Source organism: Dermochelys coriacea, chromosome 12, assembly GCF_009764565.3.
Source record: "Dermochelys coriacea isolate rDerCor1 chromosome 12, rDerCor1.pri.v4, whole genome shotgun sequence".
NCBI lineage: Eukaryota > Metazoa > Chordata > Testudines > Dermochelyidae > Dermochelys > Dermochelys coriacea.
In genome coordinates, this window is record NC_050079.1 from 39,210,964 (window position 1) to 39,237,780 (window position 26,817).

A 26,817-nucleotide genomic window follows, 5' to 3' on the forward strand; every position below is an offset into this window, starting at 1 on the left:
TTTGTTTTCTGTCTGAGCTAGTGTGTTCAGTAATATGCAAGTGGCTAATGCCCCCAGTTCTTGTGCTTCTGTGTCGCTTCAACACTTCTAAGCGATTCTGGTGGCCCCAATTAGCAAGGCATTGTGTGACTAATGCAGGGGACACGTGGGTTCTTTCCCCAACTCTGCCCCTGGTTCACTGTATGATTTTGGGTAAATTGCTTTTCCTCTGTGCCTCGTTTTTTCCCAGTTTACAAATGGGGCAAATAAAACCCAATTGCCCTGGCAGCTGTTGTGAAGCTTACTGAATGCTTGCAAAGCATTCTGGGACCCTCCACTGGGTATTATGTAAGTAGCATTACTTAGTTTACAATGTGTAACTGAGTGTAAAGGCTAAAAATGGCCACTGGCATAAATGAAAACTGTCCTCTGTGAATTCTTTGATTACTGTTAGGTAATGGAAGCCCCCCTCCCATCTTGTTTTCTTTGTCTCCCCATCAAATAACTCTGAGCCAGTGCTTCAGTTGGTGTGAATCAGCATCGCACCACTGAAGTCAATGAAGCTGAGCTGATCTATACCAGTTGAGGCGTGTGCAGGAGGTGCTAGGGCCCTTGTCTTGTGAAACAGCAATACTTTGCCCTCTCCTGTAACTCCTCTTCTCCAGGGACCTTGAGGCTTTGTTTGTGCCACATGCTTCATGGCTGCCGGGGGAGGTGAGTAGGCTGTGGTGTGATGTGTGACCTGGAACACCGCAAGTTAGAGGCACCATTGCTAACAAAACCTAGGCACCCTCGCATTGCCACTAGACCCCCATGCCATGCTGTGCCTGTAATCCGTGCCTTCCCTTGAGATAGCACACCCGTCCCTGCCAGTCCGTCCAAAATGCAGCCATGAAAGTGTGCTCCTAAGCCTGGCCGTCCCGCAATCGCCACCTCCCTTTCTCTGCGGCATCGAATTTCACTCTTCGCCCGCCCCCCTCAGATCCATCTGAACCCCTCAGTTGTTGCGTCGCTCTGAGCTGCCTCTGCTTCCCGGTGATGCCAGCCCCATGGACCCCTCCCACAGGTGGGTCTCCCCCTCCTTTCATGCTGGCCCCGCCACCCCCCCCCGTGTTTCAATCCTTTTTGTGCCCCTGCAGAAAGTGACCCAATAGCAGATGGGGAGGGATTTTCCAAAGGCGCTCAGCGCTGGCCTTGCTCGGCTCCTAGTGTGGGTAAAACCCCTGCTGGCTCCAGTGGGAGCGGCACGAGGCGATGCGCACTCCTGGAAAATCCCACACCTGCTAGCTTCTAGTAAAGACCATGCACATGACGGAACCTCTTTGTCTTGCCTGCGTCTGAACGGGGAACTCCATAGCTCCATTGCTGTTCCTCTTGCCCGCCATTCACCCCCCTGTGCCTGGAACTTGGGCTGTTCGTGTACAGAGCGGAGGCTGCCTCTGTAATGTGGCCTGTAGCACCCTCGTGGGCACTTTAAAATCAGCCATCTAATCGCTCTTCTCTCCACACGCAATTTGGTGCGTCTCAGTGCAGATCATCCCTTCACTGTCTCCCCCTGGGCCTTGTTGCCACCTGGGAGAGGGTGGTAAAAAGAGGTTTAAAGGGGAGGAAGGCCTGGACCGGACTGCCATGTCCTTGACTATGCAACTAACCTGCCATTTCTAAAGACTGTCCCAGTGCCCTTGATGGCGCCTGTCAGACCCCTGAACGCTACGATCCATCTGCCCCGGAAAAGAATTGTCCTTGTGAAAACCATCGGTGGCTGTTTCCCGCCGATGAATCTATTCCACCTCTTGCTTTTCTCACCCTGTCTCCAGGCGGTCCCCTCTGCCTGCATGCCGCCTCCATCCTAGAGTACCAAGTGCCAGCACATGCTCTTCTCTCAAATTCCCCCCCTCATGTCTTCCGCAGGAACTCGCCGCCCTTGGTAACCTGCTGTTGCCCATTTGTGATATTAAAAGGCATGAGGAAGGGTGGCCTTGTGGTTAAGCTACTGGACTGGGATTTGAGCAGTCTGGATACAAATTCCCTGTTCTGCCACAGATTCCTTGTGTGATGTTGAGCAAATCTTTAGTCTCCCTGCACATCCCTTCTCCATCTATAATAGGGGGGATGCTAATCCAGCCTTTGACTGCAAACTCTCCAGAGCAAGGACTATGCATGTGCATATGTATACCCATAGTGTCCAGTGTCAGGGCTCTTTAATTTCTCTTTGAACCCTCTAGGTGCTGTAAAACAAACCCACCAATGACAGGGAGCATTTCCCTCCAAGTTTCTTGGAGTGTCATATGTTCATCTGCCCAGATTATCTACTCCTCTAGCCAGGTGGTATCTTTCCATCTCCGACAGCTCGTGTGCTGCAGATCACACAGATCCATCAGAACATGTCCCCCTAGTGTCCTTGCTGGGTTGCTCCACTGCCACGTTTTATGAATGGATTTTTTTCTAGGGCTCTCAAGCGATTAAAAAAATTTTAAATAATAATAGAATACCATTTATTTAAATATTTTGGGGTGTTTTCCACATTTTCAAATATATGGATTTCAGTTACAACATGGAATACAAGGTGTACAGTGCTCACTCTATATTTATTTTTATTACAAATATTTGCACTGTAAAAAAACAAAAAAAAATTATTTTTCAATTCAACTAATACAAGTACTGTAGTGCAATCTTTTTATCATGAAAGTTGAACTTATAAATGTAGAATTTTGTACAAAAAATAACTGCATTCAAAAATAAAACAAAGTAAAACTTTAGAGCCTACAAGTCCACTCAGTCCTACTTCTTGTTCAGCCAATCACTCAGACAAACAAGTTTGTTTACATTTGCAGGAAATAATGCTGCCCGTTTCTTGTTCACAAGGTCACCTGAAAGTGAGAACAGATGTTATCATGGCATTGTTGTTGCTGATGTCACAAGATATTTATATGCCAGTTGCATTAAAGATTCATATGGTCCTTCAACCACCATTCCAGAGTACATGTGTCCATGCTGATGACGGGTTCTGCTCGATAACAATCAAAAGCAGAGATGACTGATGCATGTTCATTTTTATTATGCAAGTCAAATGCCACCAGCAGAAGGTTGATTTTTCCCTTTTGGTGGTTTGGGTTCTGGAGTTTCTGCATCCGAGCGTTGCTCTTTTAAGACTTCTGAAAGCATGCTCCACACCTTGTCCCTCAGATTTTGGAAGGCGTTTCAGATTCTTAAACCTTGGGTTGGCTGCTGTAGCTATCTTTAGAAATCTCACATTGGTACCTTCTTTGTTTTTTGTCAAACCTGCAGCAAAAGTGTTCTTAAAATGAACAACATGTGCTGGGTCATCATCCGAGACTGCTATAACATGAAATACATGGCAGAATGTGGGTAAAACAGAGCAGGGGACATATAATTCTCCTCCAAGGAGTTCAGTTACAAATTTAATTAATGCATTAATTTTTAACGAGCGTCATCAGCATGGAAGCATGTCCTATGGAATGGTGGCCGAAGCATGAAGGCACATATGAATATTTTGCATATCTGGCATGTAAATAAATATCTTGTAATGCTGGCTACAAAAGTCCCATGCAAATGCCTGTTCTCACTTTCTGGTGACATAAATAAGAAGAGGGCAGCATTATCTCCCGTAAATCGGCTGAATGTGAAGTAGGACTGAGTAGACTTGTGGGCTCTAAAGTTTTATTGTTTTGTTTTTGAGTGCAGTTATGTAACCCAAAATCTACATTTGTAAGTTACACTTTCATGATAGAGATGGCACTAGAATATTTTTATGAGTTGAATTGAAAAATACTTCTTCTTTTTGTTTATCATTTTTACAGTGCAAATATTTATCATCAAAAATAATAATATAAAGTGAGCACTGTACACTTTGTATTCGGTGTTGTAACTGGAATCCATATATTTGAAAATGTAGAAAAACATCCAAAAATATTTAATAAATTTCAATTGGTATTCTATTGTTTAACTGTGCGATTGAAACTGCCATTAATCGTGGTTAATTTTTTTGTGTCAATCACGTGATTAACTGCGATTAATCGACAGCCCTAATTTTTTCCCATTGGTACCAATGCAAGTTAGCAGCCTGTGTTGGGTGTTTTGGTTTTACGCACTGCCCCACTCATGGTGCTCGGCACGGCCTGTCCGGGATGTCTCTGTCTGAAGAGGAAATATTCTCCTCCACTTGTGCAAATAAATAAAATTGGCAATGGTTTAGTTGTGCCTAAAAAGCCACTAGAGTAACTCGGGAGCATTGCAGACCGGGTGTTGGACTCTCCTCCTCTCTTGACTTCACAGTTATATCCGTGATGTGCCTCTATTATGCCCATCTGGTGTTTACTTAGTTGCACTAAAACTGGAAGAAACTGACTGCAATTGAGCATAGCCCATTTCTTCACACAGGGTTTTGGCCGCGTGGTGCCGGTGGTAGAATCTGTTTTATGGAATGGCAAAGCACATGTCCTTTTTTGGTTCCATGACAGGAGCTCTTCGGGGACGATACAGGAGAGGTGGCATTTCATATAATTTGGCGAGTTAGAGCAGCAGATCTGGCATTTGGCGGCTTCCAGTGCCCATGGGGAGGACGTCCGAACTCCCCTGATGATCACCAGAGGGGTTCTCCAACTATACTCTAGCTCCACCCTACTGCACTGTGCAGCCTTCCTCCTCCAGGGCTGGCGGAAGGAGGCCTCTCATTCTCTCACCTGCCCCCTATATCTTTCACATCCCATAAAGAATTTCTCACTTACTTGTCTTGCATCTAAAGCAGGGGGCCTAAGTGGTGTGAAACTGATAGCAGCTTGCTGGGAGACAGAGAGCTGCAGTGGACTTGCACCTACAAACACACCCAGTGGTGCTTTCCCTCTTAAATCAAATGCCCACAGTCGTAATAGTTGCTTGTCATTTTCTCCCTTGAGAGATCAAGAGAAATCCCTTGTCATTGAGCTCACCAGCCATTGGCAAGGAGCAATAGTCGGCTTGTGCTCTGGGCTGTTAGAACCCTTAGTCGTGGCAGACTGCCCTCGGGATGAACTGGAGGGCCATTGTGGGCCAAAATTAAAGGTTCTGTTGCCCTAGATCCAAAACCCATTGGCATTGCTGGACGAGGCCTTGGTGATATTTCCCCCCAGGACGTTGCAGTCCTGATTATGCAGAGAAGGTAACTTGATGATACAGACTATCCCTGCTCTCTGCAAAGAGGGCATGAATGGATTAATTCTCCTAACACCCCTATGAGATCAGGAATTATAATCCCCATTTGGCACATAGGGACTTGCCCCGTTACTTGCAGTTACTTGCAGAGCTGGGAACAGACAGAGCTCCCCAGCCTGATGCCTGAGTGCACAGAAGCTAGGCTTGACAAAAATCAAAGCAGTAAAATAAGGAAGGGACAAGGGAAATCTGATCCAATTCAGACTGCATCCGTGCAGGTGGCAGGCAGCCTCTGTTTCGCAGAGCCCCAGCAGCTTGTGTATGTGATCCCTGATGGCAAACAAGAACTCCATTTAATCATAACTTTGTTTTCTGATTTAAATGAACCTTCTGGAGTGGGAGGGGCTCGCAGATAGTCTGGAAGGATAAAACTTCCCAAACCTCAAATATGGGACTAAATTGGCTCACTGGAAGAATCAGACTGCTCCTTTTTCTACATGTTGAATGAGGCACTGTTGGGTCAATTTTGGCTTCAAACGTAGGGTTATTTTAAGCTACAAAATGAAATATAAAGATTATCTACCTGTTGAAAATTTAGGCCCCTTTTAGGCATCACGAATTGGGTACACCAAGTGACTTGTCACTTCTGAAAACCTTGGTCCTTGGGAAGCTTTGTTTAAAGCTTTTCTACCATGTATGAGAGCCAAATATTACAGCCTGGGGGCTAGTGCCTCAGACTTTGTAACTGAAATTGACCAGAAACTGACGAGTCTGTCTGAATTGTCTGTGAGAGGAGAACTGGAAAAGGAAGCAAACAGCATAGATAACGAAAAACAGCAATTTAATGGGGAAACAACATTAGGAAAACTTTGTTGGTTTTCTTCACTGGCCTGATTTAAAACCAAATCAAACTGTCATCCTTCCCCTGCCCCCACCCCCACCGCTGCCTTTTAAAAAAAAAAATTGTAAAATGTATTGTGTTTCCTGGAGCTGTTTTCCAAGGGTTTTCCTCTGTGTTGAGGTGTTTTTAGTTAACCAGGCTGTGTGGGAGACCTTGACTCTGAAACCAGTGTTGCCAAATCTCATGATATTTGGTGTGTCATCTTGAAGCCCCAGCTTCTGGAATCCTGTGATCATACAAGCCTCATAGATTTTGCTTATAAGTTTCTCCCCCTTCTGGTGGTGGAGGAAAGCTTGAAAATATGCCCTGGGTGTAACCTGAAGACTCCAAAACCAAAAGGCAATTAAAAAAGACCCCCGCGTTTATCACTGTTTTAAAAACAAATGTACTTTGAACACTGGAGACTGACAAGACAGAGCTCCTGATTTATATTTCTCTTGAGTTCAAGTGTTTCCGTGGTAATGAAGTTCCGCCTTTGGCTCACTGCAGCAGTAAAGACTCCTCGTTGTTCCTGTAGCAACATGTTTTTTTGGAAGGGATGAAATGCTGAAAGGAATGTAACTGTTGACCTTGGGCTGGAATAGGGTTAAGGAGTGTATATGTGAGTCACTTCAGATAACAGCCTTCCACTGCTTTTTTTTTCCTCCAAAATAATTCGTTATCTCCTCGCTCTCACATCAACATATTTCTGTGGCATCTCCCATTCGCCAGTGCATAAAGGAAATGTTTTTCTCATTTGTTAATCTGATATGTTATTTTTTTAATCTCGCATGGCCAGCCCATCGATTGTTTTCTTTTTCATTAAAAAGAAATGAGTTGTCATCCCCCCCCCCCCAAAAGTGAGAATTGCTTTGAGTTATGAATCAAAATTGCTATAACAAACTGGCTAATGCGTATATGTAGCACTGTCCATGATTGGCTGGAATGAGAGCTGGGTCATATACCCCATACTGCGAATAGAGGTTTTTCTTTTTCTCATGTGGCAGGGGAATGTGTTACTGGAGCAAAAAACTCAGAGATCTGTCCCCACAGTGGTGACGTTGTTGAGGGTAGCAACAGCCACCAAGATTTATTTAACATTATTATTATTATTATTTATTATTATTTATTATTATTGTTTTTATTATTCATTTATTATAACCATGGATTTGCTGAGACTGCAAGTTGCGGGGAACCTGGCTGCAGAGAAACCCTGTCAGCAGGCAGCTTCCTGGATCATCTTGACATCTTGTGGCATATACACTACCTTGCCAGTAGCGACTCCTGATTGCTGGGAGTGGAATAAGAGGGCTCCACAATATTGAAAACCTAATATCCTAGCTACTCTAGCTTCCAGCCCCATAAGTGACCTAAACGTGATCCGATCTACGCAGCTCAAAGGTAGGCAGGTGCATAGGACAGCGGGGAGGGAAGACTTCGGCTGTAGTCGGTTATTGCCTTTCTGAGACGTATCGATTTGTGTGTGTGTGTGCGCGCGCGCGCATGAGAGAGAGACCAGCACACTGTGGAAGCTACAAAATACGTTGAGATGTGGCACTTCCTAAATTGCATCTCAAGGGTCCTTCCCTCGGGCTCACGTTCTCTCTGCGGACCCAGCCCTGCATTTTGTTTGCAAGCGGTCTTCCTGTTGAGCGGAGCGAAAGGGCCGCCTCTCTGGGCTGCGGCACCAGGTTCTCTGTGCGTGTCTTGCTCTCCCGCGGACGTGCTGTTTGTGCTGCGGCGTGAAACTCGGGGTGCTGAACGGTGTGGCCATGCCATGGTGCTGCTTTTTGTGGTAAGCTCAAAATCTGAAGCTGGTGGGAGATGCACTCCCTACAGCCCAGTTCTGCCCTTGGACAAAAGTCCCCAGATGTTTCCTTATAGTGCGAGGGCCTTAGCTCTGCTGCTTGCTGTGGGAGCGTTGGGCTCAGCAGCTTGCTGCAGGAAGCCCTTAACTAGCAGCAGAAAGGACGCTACTGGCTAACCCCGCTGAATGTGGCTTGCGCAGACTCTCTGATACTCTTCAGTCCTCATCTACCTATTTAATCACACTTCCCACCTCCCCCTTCCAAGCCCTCCTGTCTGCCACATCTCTCCCCATCCAGTCGCTATTTTCCTGGTTCTTGTCGGTTTGCAGTTTGGCTGAAAATGCCAGTGTGTCTAATAAACCCCTTGGTGTGATTCGGGTTCGCTCCTGCCTTGCCCCACCTAGAACAAGTTGGGGTAAGATGTGACGTGTGTGACTTAAACCCATTCAGTGGGTAGGTGGGTGGTTAATTCTAAATGAATGAAATAAGGGCAGCTTTTCTGCACTGTTTTGGATCTTCAAATCTCTCTTCAGCCAGCTTCTTGCGGTGCATGTTCAGTTCTGATGGCTGGCCTCTGTGCCATGGATTTGATCTTGGTTCAGTTCCCAGTGAGCATGTTCCTCTCGTAATTCTGCCAACCGCAGCTGAAGCTGCTAACAAGGGGCCCAGTTCAACAACAAGTGGGGGATGTAGGATTGGATGAGTCTCAGGGGCTGAACTCCCCCCTCATCCCAGAGGAGGTCAAAGTTGAGATATGCTGTTGGGGCCTGGAGGAAGGAAGCTCCTGCCCATGCTGTACTTGTCTAATGGGTAAACAGAGCAGGGTTGTAAATCTGGCATCTTTCACCGACACAGAGACCTTAAATTTTCACTTGGGAGGAGAGGTGCTGATGGGGGCCAGTGCAAGAATCCAGGTGGAGTGGTGGCCCGGCACGCACACGCAGTGTTGTCACTTGTGCGTGCGGTTTTGGTGAGTGTACAATCACAAATGGCATGCACAGATTCCCAGCAAAATCTCCAGCTCATGGCTTGGATGTGCGTTTCCCGTGCAGGGTGCAATTTTGAGTCACCATTTGAGCCAAGAAGGCCTCTGGTGATGTGTGAACCTCGAATGAATTCACACTTCTCTCTCTTTCTGTCCCACCTCTTTACAAATGTTTGTGGAAGTCAGTTTTCAGAGGAACCTCTGAGGAAGTCAGGCCCGCCTGTGCTTACACCTGTCCTGTCCTTCTCTTACCCTAATCTCATTTCTCTCTGTCCCAGGTTCCCAACCTGACCGCTTCCCTCCCTGCAAGGGCCAGTGAGAACAGCCACTCATTTGGTGTCCTCTCCCATCCTTCCATGCCTTATTCTTTTCTCTTTCAGCTGTGGTTCCCTTCTACTCTTCAGGCTGTAACTCTGATCTGCTTTATGGCAGCCCTGCTCCATGGTGTTAGGTGCTGTGCAAACACGCAACACCAAAGTGGTCCCTGCCCCGCGGTCTAACGGTGGTCAACAGATCTTGTGTCATGCAGGGCTCGGGAGGGCTGTCAAATTGTAGCCCTGTTAGAAAGAAGCTTCCCGTTGCTCTCCTGCCTGTGTGACGCTGTCACATGCCGAGGGCCTGCCACTTGGTTAGGCACCTCTGCTCAAGCTGGCTTGCATGAGTTATTAGCTGTCTGACCAGGGTGGACTTTAGATGGAGTCTTTCAGATCTCTCCTTCCAGAAACCAAACCCACACAATCGTGTCTTGCTCACCTGGGCTTGGCTTCCTTGCCCAGTTTACATGGTCTGTTCTGCCTGTAGCCTTTCAACCTGCTCCTCTTTAATTCTGCTTTTGAATTGATTCATCTGGCTTTTTCTTCCCTCTCTCCAGCTTCCACTCCCCCTTCCCCCCCCCCCCCCCGCTTTTAAAATGTGGAGTTCAGTCGCTTACTCACTTTTCTGTCTCCCAGCTGAGGTCTCTCATGCAGGTTTCAGCTCCTATGATAATGCGGAAAGTTGAACTGGCCCCATTACTGCGTTGCGATGGTTGATTTGATAACAGCTTGATAATGGTGGAGATAGCCCACACTCAGTAGCCAATAGCTCTCCCTCTTCTCCCATTAACATTCCCCACCACGGATCGGCTGGGAGCTGCCTATCTGCTCTCCATTTCCACTCCTCCACTAGATAAGAATGGAAATACTGACTTCATAGCTCACTGATTAAAGTGTCTGGATTTCTTGATAATACACAGATAAATTATGTTTTTCAAAAAGAAGGTAGGGAAGGGAGTGCGAAGGGAGGGGGGGGAAAAACCGTTCAGTCCATTTTTATTTTTTCTCTTTCTGACTGTGCCCCATGGCTTCTGCTGTGGAAAGCTCCAGCCCTTCCGGAATAGGGGTTTTTCCTGCTAGAACGCATCCCACCCATCAAAGATTTGCATTTGTGTTTAAGTTTCAGAGTAGCAGCCATGTTAGTCTGTATTCACAAAAAGAAAAGGAGTACTTGTGGCACCTTAGAGACTAACAAATTTATTATAAATTTGTTAGTCTCTAAGGTGCCACAAGTACTCCTTTTCCATTTGTGTTTAGATTCCGATGCCATTTAAACACTGGTGCTGTGAAGGGAGGGGAAAGCAGATACTAGTTGGCACCTTTTATTGAGGGGAAAGGCGAGCTCTAGGTGCTAGTTTCGCGTGGGTGAGATGGGAAGCCAGGGGCTGATCGTTCTCAAACTGTACAAGGGAACCATTCATACCCCAGGCTCTGTTTGCCACGCAGCCCAGACAGGACGCTCTGTGTATATTAAACTGTAACTTGAATATGCCTTAGCTATGGCACCTGGGGTCAGGAGCCACTTAAAACCAAGCAACACACTAAATGCTTGGTAGACAGCACAAATAATTCCCTCTGCCCTGACACCACAACTCCCGTTCAGAAGCCTCCCAAGTAGTGACCCATGCTAGGACGAACATGGGTGCAAGAAGAGGTGCCTACGGTCAAGATCCGAACCGCAGCGTTATAACCCCATTGTCAGCTGTAATGTTTTGGGCCGTTGCTGCTGTATTTTTTATACTGTAAGGGCATTGTCTGTTGGTCAAAAAGAAAAGGAGTACTTGTGGCACCTTAGAGACTAACAAATTTATTTGAGCATAAGCTCACAAGCTGTAGCTCATGAAAGCTTATGCTCAAATAAATTTGTTAGTCTCTAAGGTGCCACAAGTCCTCCTTTTCTTTTTGCGAATACGAACTAACATGGCTGCTACTCTGAAATCTGTTGGTCAGTAACCTGACCCTGGTGCCCTGCTTGTGTAAGCAATGCTGCGTGAATAGTGACTATGCAATGTGTGTGTAATATAGATCTTCCGCAGCCCCTGCCGGATGTGCATGATTCTGATGAATCTAGGCCATTTCCAGCAGGGATTTGTCAAGCCAGAGCTTTGAAGATTTCAAAGCTTTCTGATTCTCTCCTCCGCCCCAATTTCAATGTAGTCTCTGACCCATCAAGATTCCCCATCGGGGGGTTTGCCTTTGTAAACAGATTTTCTTTTTCGTGCACATGGGGGCGGGGGGGAGCGGAAAGAGGAGCTGTCAAGCAGGGAGAATCTCATGAGAAGAATAAGTTGATTTGCCAGCTGAATCCCTGCCCCTTTAACCAGTGGCAATCAAACCTACTTCTGTAGCCATCGAGCTTTCATCCTGGGATCTGATGTCAGGAGCTGTGGCAGAAAGCACTTCCCCCAGTTTGCTGCTAAGCTGTGCCATCCCCTTCTCCTTCCAAGGGTGGAAGGGAACTTGCCGGCAGGGAATGAGGTAGGATTCACAGGGAGTTCTTGTCTATGGCTGGCTCTGGGGCTTCCCAGTAGGATCTTCCACTGTGCCATGTTTAAGATATGCCCAGCAGTGCTACTGGACAGGAAGTGGAAAGCACAGGATCCAAGTGAAATATCCGAACTGGAATTTGTCTAGAACACTGGAGCTACCACTACGGGGTGGCAGAGGGTTAGGAATTGTCATGGCCAGTGATAACTAGCTGGAAAGCCTGTGCTTTAGGTGTCGTCCGAAATCAGACCCACCAGTAGATGCAGAAGGGGACCGCACGTGCAGGGGCGTTGGTGGCCCAGGGACAGGACACCTGAGTGGAAGCTGTTGTTTAACTATGACCTTGGGAAAATCCCTTAACTCCTCAGTGCCTGTCTGAATAGGGATAAGCCGTACAGACCTCCTTGCAAAGCACGTTGCAGTCTGCAGATGAAGCATTACGTGAGTATAAAAAACACCCACGTGGACTCGGGAGATAGTGACCCATTCTGAATCTCCATCAGTACATCCTGCTGTACCTTGGGCTTTCCTTCAGGGTCTCCCACATAGGTCTGCATCAAGCCAACCCTGCCTAGCTTTTAAGGTCTATTGGAATCACAGCTCATGGTTCTGTGGCTGCAGGTCATAACACTGATGCAAAGGTGCTTGGTGGAGAACTGAACTGGAGTGGGCAAATTTAGGTTTAAAAACCCCATTTCTGTACTGATAGCTTTTTAACTTGCTGCCTATTCCCAAGTCACAGCATGGTCTAGTGGTTAGAGCTGAGAGACAGGGTCAGGAGGTCTTGATCCTAGCACTGCTTTTGACGCTGACGCCCTGTGTGATCTTGGGTAGCTTGCTACTCTGCCTCAATTTCCTGATTTGTAAATGCAGATAACAATTAATACCGGCCTCCTGGAAGGGTTGAGGCTTAGTCTGTTAGTGGCTGTCCAAGGCTCTGAGACTTTCAAATGAAAGTGGGTTTACAGATGCCAAGTATTAATATATCAATGCCTCTCTTACCCACTTTGTTATGAAGTGACTGGCTGTCCTGTTGTTTACTTGTCGTAGAGTAGTGCTAGAGACCCTGGCTGAGATCAGGGCCCCGAGAGATGCCTAGTGAGAGACAGTCCCTGCCTCAAAGGGCTCAGACCATGTCTACGCTACAAAATTGAGTCGGCCTAACTTACATCAGCACACTGCCACTGCAGTGGTTACATTGCTTGTGCACATCTACACTTTGCTCTTTGTGTCGGCGGTGTGTGTCCTCACCAGGAGCGCTTGTATCAATTGTACTGTTAGCGTGGGGCATTATGGGAAGGCTCCTCAAAGCCAGTAACAGTTGACTCTACTGATGCTGCGTCGACCTAACTCTGTTGACCGTGACTCTATGCCACTCGTGGAGGTGGCGTTATTAAGTTGGTGTAGCGGGACAGTGACGTTGGTGCGAGTGACATTTAAGTGTAGACTCTTTTTTTCATAGGTAGGTTGACGTAAGCTACCTTGTGTTGACTTAACTATGTAGTATTGACCAGTCCGTAGTCTGAACCGGCAAAGTGTAGGAGACGAAACAGGTACAGCGAGATGAAGTGATTTGCCCAGGATCATATGGCGGATCTATGGCAAAGGTGGGATTAGAACACATTTGTCCTGAGTCGCACTCTGGTCCAAGCACTGGACCCCGCTGCCCCTCCTTTCAAGTGCTCTGTGTCCCACTGAAGGAAAGCTTTTCCTTTCAAGCTTTGAGGATGAAGCAGTCTGATCCCAACAAAAGCCGCTGCAGGGAAAATACTCTGCCTCCCCCTGCGGAAGTATTATCTCAGCAAGCGTATTCGGAGCTTGACTGATTTGTTAATGCAGTCAGGGTTTGTATTGTTTGCATCACACTACCCTACAGTGTCATCTGCCACAGCAGTGTATATGTTCTGAACAGGGCCTACCAAATTCATGGTCCATTTTGGTCAATTTCATGGTCATAGGATTTTTAAAATTGTAAATTTCACGGTTTCAGATATTGAAATCTGAAGTTTCATGATATTGAAACCATGGGGGTCCTGACCCATGTGGGGGAGGGGGATTGCAAGGCTATTGTATGGGGGGGTTGTGGTATTGCCACCCTTACTTTAGCACTGCTGTCGGCAGCAGCGCTGCCTTCAGAGCTGAGTGGCTGGAAAGCAGCGGCTGCTGGACGGGAGCCCAGCTCTGAAGGCAGCGCTGCCACAACCAGCAGCGCAGACGTGAGGGTGGCATGGTCTGGGGTGGGTTGTCACTTTTGGGGTAAGGGGACAAGGCCAACCTTACAGATGAGCAATCACTCAGGATGCCACAGTCAGGGGGAGCACCATGATCACCCCCTATACACACAGCCAGCCCAACGCTCCTTTAGCCCCCAAGTGTTGAGCTTGGAGCCGGAGAGGGCAGGGCTGGAAGAACCCCGGCCCAGGGCTCCTATTGTTCACTGAGCTCCATGCTCCCATCTCCAGGAACCTCTGCCAGCTGCAGGAAGCTGCTGCTGGTGGCAGCGCAGCCGTAAAGGTGCCAATAGCAGACCATACCAGCCTCACGTCTGTGCTGCTGCTGGCAGCAGCGCTGCTTTCAGAGCTGGGCTCTTGGCCAGCAGCTGCTGGTCTCCAGCCACCCAGCTCCAAAGGCAGTGCAGCCGCCAGCAGCGGTGCAGAAGTAAGTGTGGCAATCCTAATTACTCGTTCCTGCCTATTTGGCATTTTCTTAGAAAAATTTGTTGAATAATGACCAGAATTAAAACGGAGGCTCTTAAAAATTTATACGCGTAGCTTAATTTATCATGTACTTTCCTTTTCTTGCAGCTGAATTTATTTCCAAGTGTCTTTGCTGTGTCTATGACAGCATAGTCATTTTCCACCTACCAATAACCAGATTTCATGAAGAGACCAGATTTCATGAGCTGTGATGCTTTTTTCACAACTGAATTTGGTAGGGCCCTAGTTCACTTCTAGCAGGGAGCACTGCTTACAGATATATGGATGTGGCAGGTCAACCCCAGATTTACCTCTCCTTTCTGCTCACACCTGTCTGTAAAAAATCTCTGATCAAACCTGTTCCATCTTCACTTTCACAGTGGACTCCCAATAGCTTGCCGCTGGTGAGCTACCCTTCGCTAACACACTATTCTAGCCAACTTGCCTGAAGCTGGCAACCCTCCAATGCCTAACCAAGAAATCTGTTTCCAGCTTTCACATGGAGGTCACGAACAACAGTGTGCTTGGAACGCCAAGTGCCAACAGCGGATGCCCATGGTAACCCAGGTGACGGTCTGGACTCTATTTTGAGCCAAAGGTGGGGCTGGATATCTATCAATTGTAAACTTTCATTTTCCTCGCTAATGTTCCCTCCGCACCTCTGAGTGGTAATCCTGGTTTTTAATTTGTACTGCCACTGTTGGCTGCATTCACTGCACTGTCAGGAACCAAGCTCACCATCTATCTTAGGTACTTGCCTGGCACCAATCCCTGTAGGGTCTGAGCGGCTTACAATCTTTACTGTATTTATCCTCACTGCACCCCTATGAGGCTGGGCAGTGCTGTGATCCCCATTGTACGTATGTTGGAACTGACCCCACGGAGAGACTAAGTGACTTGCCCAAGGTCCCAGGAAAAGTCTGTAGCAGAGCAGGGAATTAAAACCAGGCCTCCCAAGTCCTAGGCTTGTGGATTATCCTTTCTTCACACTGCCAAAATGTCCTAGAGCGGCTTCTTCCTTTGGTCTGTAACTGAGTCTGGGGCAAGTTAAGGCAGTAAGTGGGGCACAGAGTCAGTGAACAGCTGCTTTTATCCAGAGCTGAGAGGTAGGTGAGTGAGCTTGAAGGGACATTGGGTTCTGCAGAACATAGTCTGCTAAATTCTGTGGTGCATAAAAACACATGGCTTGGATCTGGATTTTCTTTTATCTGACTCGTATTCCACTCTGCTTTCCCTGAAGTTTCTGGGGATCCCACCCTGCCTGCACTTACTATAGATTGTAATGGTAGTTACCTGGACTTCCTGGTAGCTTGTTCCTTGAATTTCGTGGTAGCTACTGCAAATTGTTCCGTTGACTTCACAATAGCAAGCACTATTTCAGTCTGCAGGACTGGAGCTGCTCATCATTTACAATGCCACATTTTTAGAGTAGTGATGAGGCATGCTGTCATCACTGGCCAACTGATAATAAAAATAAAGACCCAAACTTTCTTGAACTTGGTTACCTAAAGTTAGGCTCTTCAACCCATAATTGAGCACCTAGAATTGCGTCTCCCCCCGATCCCCCAGTGCAGAATGTACAAATCCTCAAAAAGCCAATAGGGCACTGCATATGCTCGGTATTGTTTGAAAATCAAGTCACTCTTAGGTTCTTAAATCTATTTTTAGGCCACCTGCTTTTTGGTGCGAATGAGGAGGGGGAGCCTCAGGCTTCCAAACTTTCAGCTTCTTGCACTGGGAAGATATCGACTGAAAATCTAAGTTTGCTTCATCTAAATATAAAACTAAAGAGCAAACAGTATAAAGTTCATTTTTAATGTGCTGCCCCATTCCGGTTGGGCTGTTTTTCTTTTTTTTCTTCCTTTTTTTTTAAAGGAACTGTGATAAAAAGCAGCGATAAAGCCAGGACTGTTTTGTGTAGGAGTTGGTATCTGCGTTATCTATCTCCCTCTTTCACTCTCTGAGCAGATCTGTTGTTTTTTACTCTTATCTCGCTCCACCAAAATGCCAAGAACAAAAAAAGAAAAGAAAAAAAGCCTGCACACACAAACTCCAGTGCCTTGATAATTCATGGACCTGGTGATAAAATGTTACAATTTTAATTTAAGGGTAGGTTTTATTTTCATTTTGCAAACGAAGTGCAAATGCAACAAGGCAATGGTGCTGTGCTCCCCAGAGCTCATCTCTCTTGCCATTCTCCCCTTCTTTCGTCACATAATAATCTGGGGTGATCTGAGCGGCTAGAGAGAGAGGCCTTGTTATGTGCTTCGCTCTGTTTGCCCAGGGGTCGAAGCAGTGATTGCTACCTCTGGCTGCGCTAACTGGCTTTGGTGGAAGGTGAAAGCTGCTGCCACTTAAACTGTAAGATCATTTTGTGCTTGTACCTAGGATTCTGCCTATGCACAAAACGCCTACAGCAAGTGTGGTACCTTGTGCTGCGCTCCGTAGCTCATGAGCAAAGCAAGACTGGGCCAGAACTCCTGGGTGTTGTAGGAAGTGGTGGCAATGACTCATTAGGGGGCACCTTCCCTTTGGGTCAGGACTGTCCCGGTGTGGGCACTCTATATTGCTGGAGGTGTGAGCCTCAGGGTGAGCATTAAAGCAGAGGCCATGACTTTCAGCTACCCCGTGGCGCTTTCTATGAGATAAGGTGCGTTTACTTCAGCATCCCACCTGTTAAACAGCTGCCACCTGCCAACCCAGAGGGGGCTGCATTTCAGCAATTATTTTTGCTGTTCGTAGCTCTGTCACAGCACCTTTTAAGGTTTCAGAGTAGCAGCCGTGTTAGTCTGTATTCGCAAAAAGAAAAGGAGTACTTGTGGCACCTTAGAGACTAACAAATTTATTAGAGCATAAGCTTTCGTGAGCTACAGCTCACTTCATCGGATCACGAAAGCTTATGCTCTAATAAATTTGTTAGTCTCTAAGGTGCCACAAGTACTCCTTTTCTTTTAGCACCTTTTAAGGCTCCCCTGACATTTGTAAAATGTTCTGAGGTCCTTTGGCCTAGCAGGCCCTAGTGTTTTACTGTTATGCTAATGCCTGTGACACCTTAGCTGGAAATAACACCTTTTGAAAGAGTCTAGGAATTTCCCCCTGAGAGTTTCTGCAACATTGTAAGCAAGAAAACAGCATTATGTAAATGAACTTGTCAGCTGCATGCTGATTGGCTGAGTTATCTGTGACATCGCAACACCACCTCCACAGAAAACTGTTTCCTCTGTTTCTCTCCCTTTCTTGCTTTGTTCCCAGCATGTGCCACCAACAGTCTTGGGGCTGAGCTGGAGGGAAAGAAGAGGGGGGGCTCCTGCTTCCCTGCTCAGGATCGGTTTCCTGTTCATCTTCAGTGTGGCTGGTTGCTTTAAATTCTTTACAAAATGAAGTTGCTGGGGATTCCTGGGTGTCCCAAACTTTGACTTGGCCCAGTTGACTTTTGCTGCTGCATCTGTTCCCAGGCTCTTTCTGGAAGTGACTGACTGATCTAGGGCCTGTTTCTTAGCTTCCCACTTCGAGTCCAGGGCTGGAGAGGCATCCAGGTGTTTGGTTTCCTATAAGTGTGTTTGATTCCTGGGTGGTTATTTTATTTGTATTCCAGTAGCACCTAGACGTCCCCATCTGAGCTGAAGGCCTCGTTGTGCTAGGTGCAATACAGTCACAGCCCTGAAACGCTGGTCGCGACCCTGGAGTCCCAGCTGGCAACGCCATTGTAATTGTGTGTATCGTTCTTAGCGTGCTCTGTGCCAAGGCTTTGTCAAAATGCAACAGCTGTCCTGACTTATCTAAAACCTGTTTATAAACCAACTGAACGGACACAGGTGCTAGCAACTATGTGGACACACACATGTCTAGTTAGTGCCTGTGTATTTACCAAAGCAACTAAACTGAATAAGCCAGTCCTAAAGCCAAGTGTCTAGACACAAACCTACACTAGATCAGGTTAAACTGGTGCCAGGTTGCTTGTCGACCAGGCCTTGTGGTAAAGTGTGCCCTTCCCCAGCGACTTGTGGTGGGGGAGAAGGTGGATGGAGAAATGGGTTCCTGTGCCCCCCAGTGGCTGGGGGGTGGGAATCATTTTGTACTCCCCCTACTTCACCCCGGGGCCATGTGTGTTGCTCCAGCGGTGCCTTCCAAGCGAGGCTGTTGCCCACTGTGGTATTTAGATGAATATGTAATGCTGTATTTGGATACCTGCTGTATATTGCAGGATCCTGCCTTGCTTTGCTTGGAAATCATTCTGGCTGTCCAGAACCCAGCCCCTCTTTGGCCCAAGGTTTCGGGTATCCTGGGAGACTCTGCGAAGCTGGGACCCATTGGGCATTGCTTGGCCATTCTGACTAGAAAGTCTCAAGTAGCTCCTCCAGATATTGGAAGGCCTTGAGCTTTAGATTTCTGTAACAGACCTGACAAACAGCTCTGTGTAAGCTTAAAAGCTTCTCTCTCTCACCAGCTGAAGTTGGTCCAGTAAAAGGCATCACCTCACCCACCTTGCCCCTCTAATATCCTGTGTCCAACGCAGCTACAATGACACTGCAAGTATCTTTGGAACAGTAATTTGTCCTAGATTAGCCAGACGGTCCTCCAGTTTGACCCAAGACCTCAATATCCCCTGATATTGATGATCTCCTTTTGGGTAACAGGCTGTCACAGGGATCTAATGTCTTTATAGACTGGCTAGTATTTCTCTCCAGTGATGAGGTGCCTGAAGATGTACCGAAGGAAACTCTGGGCAGAACTCTTCTTTCTAGGCCTCATTTTTTTTTCTTCTTTATTTAGAATCTTAGTGATTTATTCCCCAAGGGCCGATGTAGCTGGGTCCTCTGCTCCCACCCCACCCTTGCCTGCCCCTTTCCTTCTGTTTAAGCAAGACCCTGCTGCCTTTGAAGGGAAAGTGGCAGGCACAGTTAGCAGCGCACCTGGAATGCGCCTCACTCATCAGCATCCAGTGTCTGGTCCCCCAAAGTTTGATCAGGAGGATGCATGACCTGCGTCCAGGTAAAGGACACTAGAACTGACTAACCAGTTAACCTAGGTGGCTCTCCTTGCTTCCTAGGCAGGGCCGGTGTCCGTCTCACATGCAGGAGCATTGGGAATATACAGGTGGTGGATCCTGACGACTCCTCTGTGAGTGGCGCAGGCCACGGGCAGTCGTTGGGCAGGCGCTCCTTGGCCAAGACCTTTCACCTGGACGTCTTTGCTCCAGCCTGGTGAAGGTTTTCAAAAGCGTTTTTGGAACAAGCCTCCACTGGTGGGGACTTGCCAAAGCTTGGGTATGTGTCTTGAGCTGAAGGGGCCATTAGTTGGGCCTCAGCCTAGTAGCAATAGTGGGGAATGTGTAGGGCCGTCCAGAGTCTGAGACAGCGAGAGGCGAGCGGAAGTAGCTTCCCCTTTTGAAAAGCAACAGCTCAAATTCCAGAATAAGCTCAACCAAGTGGCCCTCACTCCGATTCCGAGGGAGGGTGTGTCAGCAGATCGCCGTCGGCACTCATCCTGGCTCTCCAAGCAGGAGCTTAAGGGTTTTCAAATGAGAACTCCAGCCCCTTGCAGCATGGCATCTCCTGACTGCTTAATCCTGCAGTGATGTCACCTTCTGGTAACAGACATCGTCCCCTGTTGATGCAGAAAGAGCTGTGATGTTAGCAAGTTTGGGTTATGGGGAGTCCCTTTTGCCTGACAACTGGCAGATTTAGAGAGAGAGTGTATGTGTGTGTGTGTGTGTGTGTGCTCGCGTGCGTGCAATAAATCTCTTCTGATCTTCTGGAATTTCTCCCCTTGTGTGACAGTCCCTTTTCAAAATAACTTCCTTCCCCACTCCAGGACCAGTCTGTATCTGGCTGTGTAATCATAAACACCTGTCTGCTTCGCTGAGCCATAGCAAGGACAGGTTTCAGAGTAGCAGCCGTGTTGGTCTGTATTCGCAAAAAGAAAAGGAGGACTTGGGTACCTTAGAGACTAACAAATTTATTTGAGCATAAGCTTTTGTGAGCTACATGAATGCATCCAATGAAGTGAGCTGTAACTCACGAAAGCTTATGCTCAAATTTTAGTCTCTAAGGTGCCACAAGTCCTCCTTTTCTTACAGCAAGGACAGTCCTGCATAGTGGCTCTCTCGGCTGCAGCGTCTGAGGTCCCACTTAGATGGGGGAGGAGAGGAGAACTTGTAGAAGTTAGGGGGAGGGAGAACCAAGGCATGTTCCAAGCAAGCTTTGCAAGCAGATCGCTAGCTGCAGCAGGGACGGAGGAGCTGCAGAGGAGAACGTGCAGAGATGAAAAGTCTGGTGGAGGATGAAAGGAGAGTGTCTGAGGTCCTGAGGCTACTGCTGTATTGAGGTTTCTTCCCCCACCTTGAAAGTTGTGACCATCTTTTAAAAGTGACTCCCTCAGCCTCTCTGCCCCTCCTTGGGGAAGCTACCTGAAGTCCCAGGTCCTGGTGACCCCTGCAGCTCTTTGGTGAGGCTGGCAACCAGCTGGAAGAAATGATTGAACAGATCCTGTCACTCCAGTGGGGCAGAACTTTCCCCTCCCTTCCAGGCAGAAGCCTGTAAATTCTGTGTGTGTCCTCGAGCCAAACCTGCAGGCAGGAAGCAGAGAGACTTGCTGAGCATCCCTGGGACTAAAACCCAGTGATCAGAACCTAAAGCCCAATCAACTTCTTTAATGAGCAGTCAGCTGCTTTTGCGGGGAATTCTTCCCAGCTGCTGTAATGACAGGGAAGCATTTACAATCTCTCTGGTGCCGTTTACATCATGTGTTGGGGGAAATGCCTGCATCTGGTCTGAGGTGCCACCTGAGGAAACCACAGAAGCCGTCTTCCAAGGAACAGACCCTTTCCTCTCCGCTGGAGACTCTGCGGGCAGGAGCCACAGTGCCTGCCCCTCATGGTGTCTGCCCCACACGGTGCAAGCAGGCAGCCTCGGGGGGGGGGAGAGGGAGAAACTCCTACTGAATGTATGGGAACTTTTCTCAGCTGACGGGGGGGGGGGGGGCCAATCATCTGGCCTTGGTCCTGCCTTCCATCCTTCCTCCCCCACCTATGTAAATCAAGAGTAACTCCATCAAAGTCCGGGGACATGGAGTGTGAATCCAGAGCAGAATCTGCTTCTGTCTCCATTTCCCTCTCTCTGCTCCCCTGCCATGTGGGAGTGAAACTCCCTGTCCTCCCTCCTGTGCCAAGACGCCTGGCTTGGAGGCTGCTGTTAGTGGGAGAGGAGACTCTGTGCCATATTCAGCACACCTGAGGCTAGGCTGCATTGGGTCCATGCCTGCTCTGTGTAAAGAAAACCCTGGGAGATGGGCGGGCTGCTAGACACTGGGCAGGGCTGGTCTTTGCCAGTCCAGTGCTTGCTTTTTCCCCACCGAGGATGGGGAAGGAGGGGATGGACCTACTACGGGCTCCGGCCGCCTGGGTGTAGTAGTACCGGAGGAGAGGCAGCTGCTTGCCCAGACAGATTTTTCTTGCTCACAAGTGAACAAAAGTGGCTTCTTTACATTCCTGCAGCAGCTGTTGCCTCAGACAAACCTGCCCTGGCTGGGGGGAGAGAACATGGAGAGGCTGGATCCATGGGGACAGGGAAGGGGATAAAGACCTGTCCGGATCCCCTTCCAATTTCCACCCTTACCCCCCACTCCATTCTGGATCCACCCTGCAGGCACCCCCAGCAACACTCCACTAACTGAGCGAACCCCCGCCCCAGGAGAATCCTGTGCCAAACGCAGTTGCTGTGCCCTGGCAGGGAAGTCCTGAAGTGTTCCTCAAACCTGCTCATCGCAGATCTCTCCCTCTAGTCCTCCCTGCCCTGCCAGAAGCTGGGGGAGCCGTTCCTAAGGGCTGCATCTGGCGAGCAAATATTTACTGGCTTATTCTAGCTTGGAAGAAAAAACTAAAATCTCTCTGGCAGTAGAAACGTAGGAAGCCCGATACGCAGCCGGCCAGTGCTCCATCTTGTCTGTTATCCCTTCTCAGCCAGGATGCAATAACACTGACTTCAGACGGAAGTGTAAATCCCCTGCAATGGACAACTGTGCACTGACTTTCCCAGAGGGGAAATTTATTCCCAGCCTCTGGCAGTGAGTAGCTGACTCATGTCCTGAAGTATGAGGGTGTATACCCCTGAAGCTCTTTTTCTCCTAGTTAACGCGTGGTGGTAATATTCCAATGTTACTGGCTAGGGGTGAAGCGGCTTCACTGCTGGGGCTGTATAGAGCCGTGGGACAGCAATACTGCACCTTGTGTCCTAGCATCTCAAAGCGCTTTACGCTCACTGAGAAAACCGCCCACCTTGCAGGGTTGAGGAATGAGCCTCCTCTCTGACAGAGAAGCAGAGGTACTGGGTGTGTTAAATGACTCGCTGAGGTGGGAATAAGACCCAGGTGTCCTGGCTCCTTTACCTTTTGCTCCAAGCCTCAAAATCATGTGTCTTCCCATTAAGCCACGAATAGGACTAAGTTGGCAGATTCCCAACTCCACAGGCACCCATCTCCCCTGCTGGTCCCAGAATCCTTCTCTGCCTTTGTCAGCGTCGCTCAGCAGCTGGTGTATCAGAGATGCCAGCAAAGTAACTTTTCAAGGGTCCAAAGGTCTAAGGCTCCAGGTCTTACTGGATGTTGCCTGAGCCATTTGTTGCTTTGTTCTCCCCCTCAGATCTCCAGCTTGTCTAGACTCCCTCTCCATCATGGCGTGCTTGATGGAGGGAGTTAATAGCGTTCTAATGATGGAGTGGTCTAGAACCCTTCCTGAGACCTGTACTCTCCAGGCCTCATACTCTGCTCCATGTAGGTGTGTGCAATTGCATGAACGTTCACTGGAGTGATTTGCTCCCCACCCCCCAGGCTGCAGAAGCAGCTGCTGGATGGTCAATGGGCAGGCACAGCTGCTGCACCCATTTCCTTGCAGAGGCTTGGATCTGAATCTGCTCAGGTATCTATAAAACCGTGGACTTTGGGGGGCAGGAAGGGAACGGATCCTTCCAACTGCTCTGCTCTACATAACTCCCAGCAAGCCAGTGGGTGGGGCGGCTCTGAGATCCCGATGGGAAGGCAGCGGGAGTGGGACTTTGCTAATGGATAAAGGAGCCAGTTCAGGGGGAACAGAGGTGGGCCTTGAGTTGCGTGGGGCTTGGCGCAGAGACTGCCTCCTCCCTTCTCTCTACTGCCAGCCACCCTGGGTGTTTGAAAGCTCCATCTTTGGAGATGACCTGGAGTATCTGACTTACCTGGGCATGTGAAACCATTTGAAGCATGACTCCTGACTCCCTGCTGTTGATGGACGACTGTGCCAGCATGCCAGCCCAGCACGCATACCCCAACATCCTCTTTACCCACTGCTGCTAATAGAGGCCCTGGGAGCTCTTACTCATTGCAGATCCCTTTTTGCAATAGGACCAATATCCTGGTCAATCCCACTCGGGATAACTGCTGTGCGTGCTGCATAAAACATGTCAGTTGGAGGTGGTGGTTATTCACTTCCTGTCCTAAACGAGTGACGCGTGCACTGCTAAACTCAAAGCTGGCTGAAGAGACTCTGCAAAATATACATCCCCATGCCGGGCATAGCTTGTTTGCTCCAGAATTCTTCAGAGTGCAGAGAGCTGTAAGAACTGAAATCTCCTCCTTAGATTTAAAAGGGAAAATTTACCACCAGGTTAGACTTGTGCTATTCGTCTCCCGTTCGGCAGAGCCTCTGAGCACATGCTTACGTTCATCCTTCTTCAGCAAAGCACTTAACCATGTGCTTGACTTGAAGTACATGGTTCTGGCCCGTTACTTCAGCAGAACGTAAGTACGTGCTGAATTTTGAGCATGTGCTGCTGTGCTTTGCTGGGTAGGGATGGGCTGTTGCGACGGGCCCTTAATGAGCCCATGCATCCAATGAAGTGAGCTGTAGCTCACGAAAGCTTATGCTCAAATAAATTTTAGTCGCTAAGGTGCCACAAGTGCTCCTTTTCTTTTTTGCGAATACAGACTAACACGGCTGCTACTCTGAAACATGCTTTTGGGGTGACTTAAAAACAAGGAAGGGATGAAAGCAGCTGTCTTTACATTAGTATGGAATCGAGAGAGTGGGGTTTTATTTCTATAATCTAGACTGATTGCTTCCCCTTTGCCTCGGTTTCCCCATCTGAAAAGTGGCATCCATGTTACTGTCCAAGCCTCTGGATGGAAGGTGCCCTAGAAGCCCAAACTCAAGCGAAAGCCCCTTTATGTCTGGCCCAGTGTGGGTGTAATTTTAAACACTTTTCCCTTCTATTTACAGTTCCTCTCCCTCTCCCTCCTTCCTTCCTCCTCCTCTATCAGATGAAAAGCCAGGATTGCATTAAAAGTTGCATCCCCTTTTGTGAAGCAATCTGTTTCTATCCATCTGATGTGTCTGAGGGCTGGGGATGGCTCTATTAGAATCTTTCCTCCCTTAAAATCTATCAGTGCTTTATCAGCCCTATCTGAAACATAAAGTCACTTCATTGCCATTGTTCCTGTATTTTCTTTCTCATTATTTTTCTCTTCCCCCTCCCCCCCCCCCGCACTCCCCTGCCTCGTTGGCTGTTCAATATGATGTGGGCTCTCTTACTATTCCTATTAGTAATCCCGTCCCCTGAAGTGAAACAATCTCCTGTAATCTATCAGTGGTTTATCTGGCCTATCTGAGAGCTGAGAACGGCCGGGCCCTCTGATGGCGCCATGCTTGGGAGCTGATAAAGTTACAGAGTTCAGCCAGTGATGAATGTTAAGTAACTGCACCCCGGTTAGATAGGGTATGGACTTGGCAGAGGGAGCAGCTCCGTCTGAAACCAATCTCTCTGATATCAGCAGGGCTGTTTTTTCTCAGGCTCTGGCTCTCCTTGTCTCTCTCTCTTTCTCTCTCTCTCTCTCCCCCCCCCGTCCCCCCCCCCCCCCCCAAGGGCCTGAGCTGCAAAGTTCAGATCCAGCCTCCCCCAAAGCTTTTGAGGCCGAGCGGGGGGCCCATTTCTGTTCTGGGGAGAAGACCTTCTGCTGGTAAAACGAGCAGGGAGGAGCAGCTGTTCACAATGGGAGGGCAGGATTTGTTCCCTCTCTTTCCCCCACGTGCTGCTCCGAGTGTGGCTGATGCGAGGTGGGGAGGCGGGGGGGCACTACACCTCCTGTACCCTCTGCTGCCAGCCTGGCCCACTTCCCCCACCCTCGGTGTGTCCTGCCCAGGGGATTTCCTTTCCCGAGGCGAGGCCGGGGCTGGCACCTTGTTGGGGCTAGCTGTTCACACTGGGATGGGAGACCTCAGCTCTGAGGGTCTCTTTGCATGGTGCTGACCCTCCGTGGCCAGGCTGGGAGAAGTCCTGCAGAGGGGGGGCCCCGGGGATAGTCTGTGATTTATGGGGTCTGTTTCCTCTAGGCTGCTAGCTCAAATCCAGGCCTGTAGTGATGGGAAGCTCCCATCCAGCAAGTGTTCACATGGGACAAACCAGGCTCACCAGAGAGACTCTGACTTGACAGGGTCTTGGGGACTTGGTTCCCTTTTCCGTCCCCCGCCCTTAGCTCAGGGTTGCGTCTTGCTGGCCAGGCCCCTGTAGTTGCCTGGCTATCACTGCTCTCTTGCCGAAACGGAGCACTTCCTGAGCACCGCCCAGAGATGCTAAACCAGCACTGGCTCCGGCCAGCATCACGTCGCGGCCCCCGCACACCCCTTGTAACCCTGCCGGGCCCCTCCCCCATGCACGGCTGTGCCCTGGCACGGAAAGTCGCTAACCCCCGGCCCAGCGCCGCAAATGAAGCTGCTTCAGCGGCAGGCAGGGGTGCCAGGCTGAGTGGGTGCCCCGCTTTTGGGAAAAGACGGGTGGTGCAGGGACCGCTGCCCTGGGCAGGGCGCGCGCGTGTTGGAAGGTGCATCTGAGTCTGGAGGTGGGAGGGTGGAAACCAGCCGACGAGGAGGGGGCTGCGTCCCTACGTCGGCTGAACGGGCTGGTCAGGACGCTAGCGGGACTCTGCAAGCAAGTGCGTGTGGGGCCGGCTTTGTGCATCCCACTCGATTCCATTCCTCTGCCTGCCTGAGCTGCCTGACTTATCGCCGCTCAGCATCTCCTCTCTTGTTCCCCGCCCCACTATCTCTCCCCCCCGCCCCCGACTTAATGGGTTTAATCGTTGGGGGAGGGGCGGCTAATGTGGAGAGGGCACCCGCGTTACCATGGAGACCATCGGGAAAGGTCAGGCCGAGTTTATCTCTGTGTGATAGAGAAGGGCTCCTAATTAGCGATGGGTACCACTCCGGGCCGGACATTATCAGCTACCTGCACTGGACTGCTATTAAAACGTATCTGGGAAGAGCGGGGAGCCTAGCCCCTGAGATGCTTTTTATACCTGATGCTGGGCTGAGGGGGGGGCTGCCTTCTCCCTCTTCGCAGGGTTTCCTACCTAGGAAAAGACCCAGTCGGCCCCTTCAGATGCATCCCCCTCGGTGGCTGGCTTGTCTCTCTTTTTCAAACTGGTGTCGGTGTTGGCCCGGGCAAAGGTCAGAAGGACGCCATGCCTCCGTTTGACTTGGTGAGCGCTTCCC

At 49.0% G+C, this 26,817-nt stretch overlaps 1 protein-coding gene across 4 annotated transcripts in view; it reads left to right on the forward strand.

The window, feature by feature from the left end:
* The window catches only part of ZFPM1 (zinc finger protein, FOG family member 1), a 118,227-nt gene that overhangs the window by 5,166 nt on the left and 86,244 nt on the right, over window positions 1-26,817 (forward strand). For 2 of the 4 annotated variants that reach the window (XM_043494821.1, XM_043494822.1), the window contains exon 2: window positions 962-1,045. The exons of 1 other annotated variant lie outside the window; for it this stretch is intronic. In XM_043494821.1, the coding sequence (XP_043350756.1) occupies window positions 962-1,045 (84 nt within the window). Of the gene's footprint in view, window positions 1-961; window positions 1,046-14,792; window positions 14,899-26,817 lie in introns of all 4 variants that reach the window. One more of the 4 variants, XM_043494823.1, reaches the window with a different exon arrangement.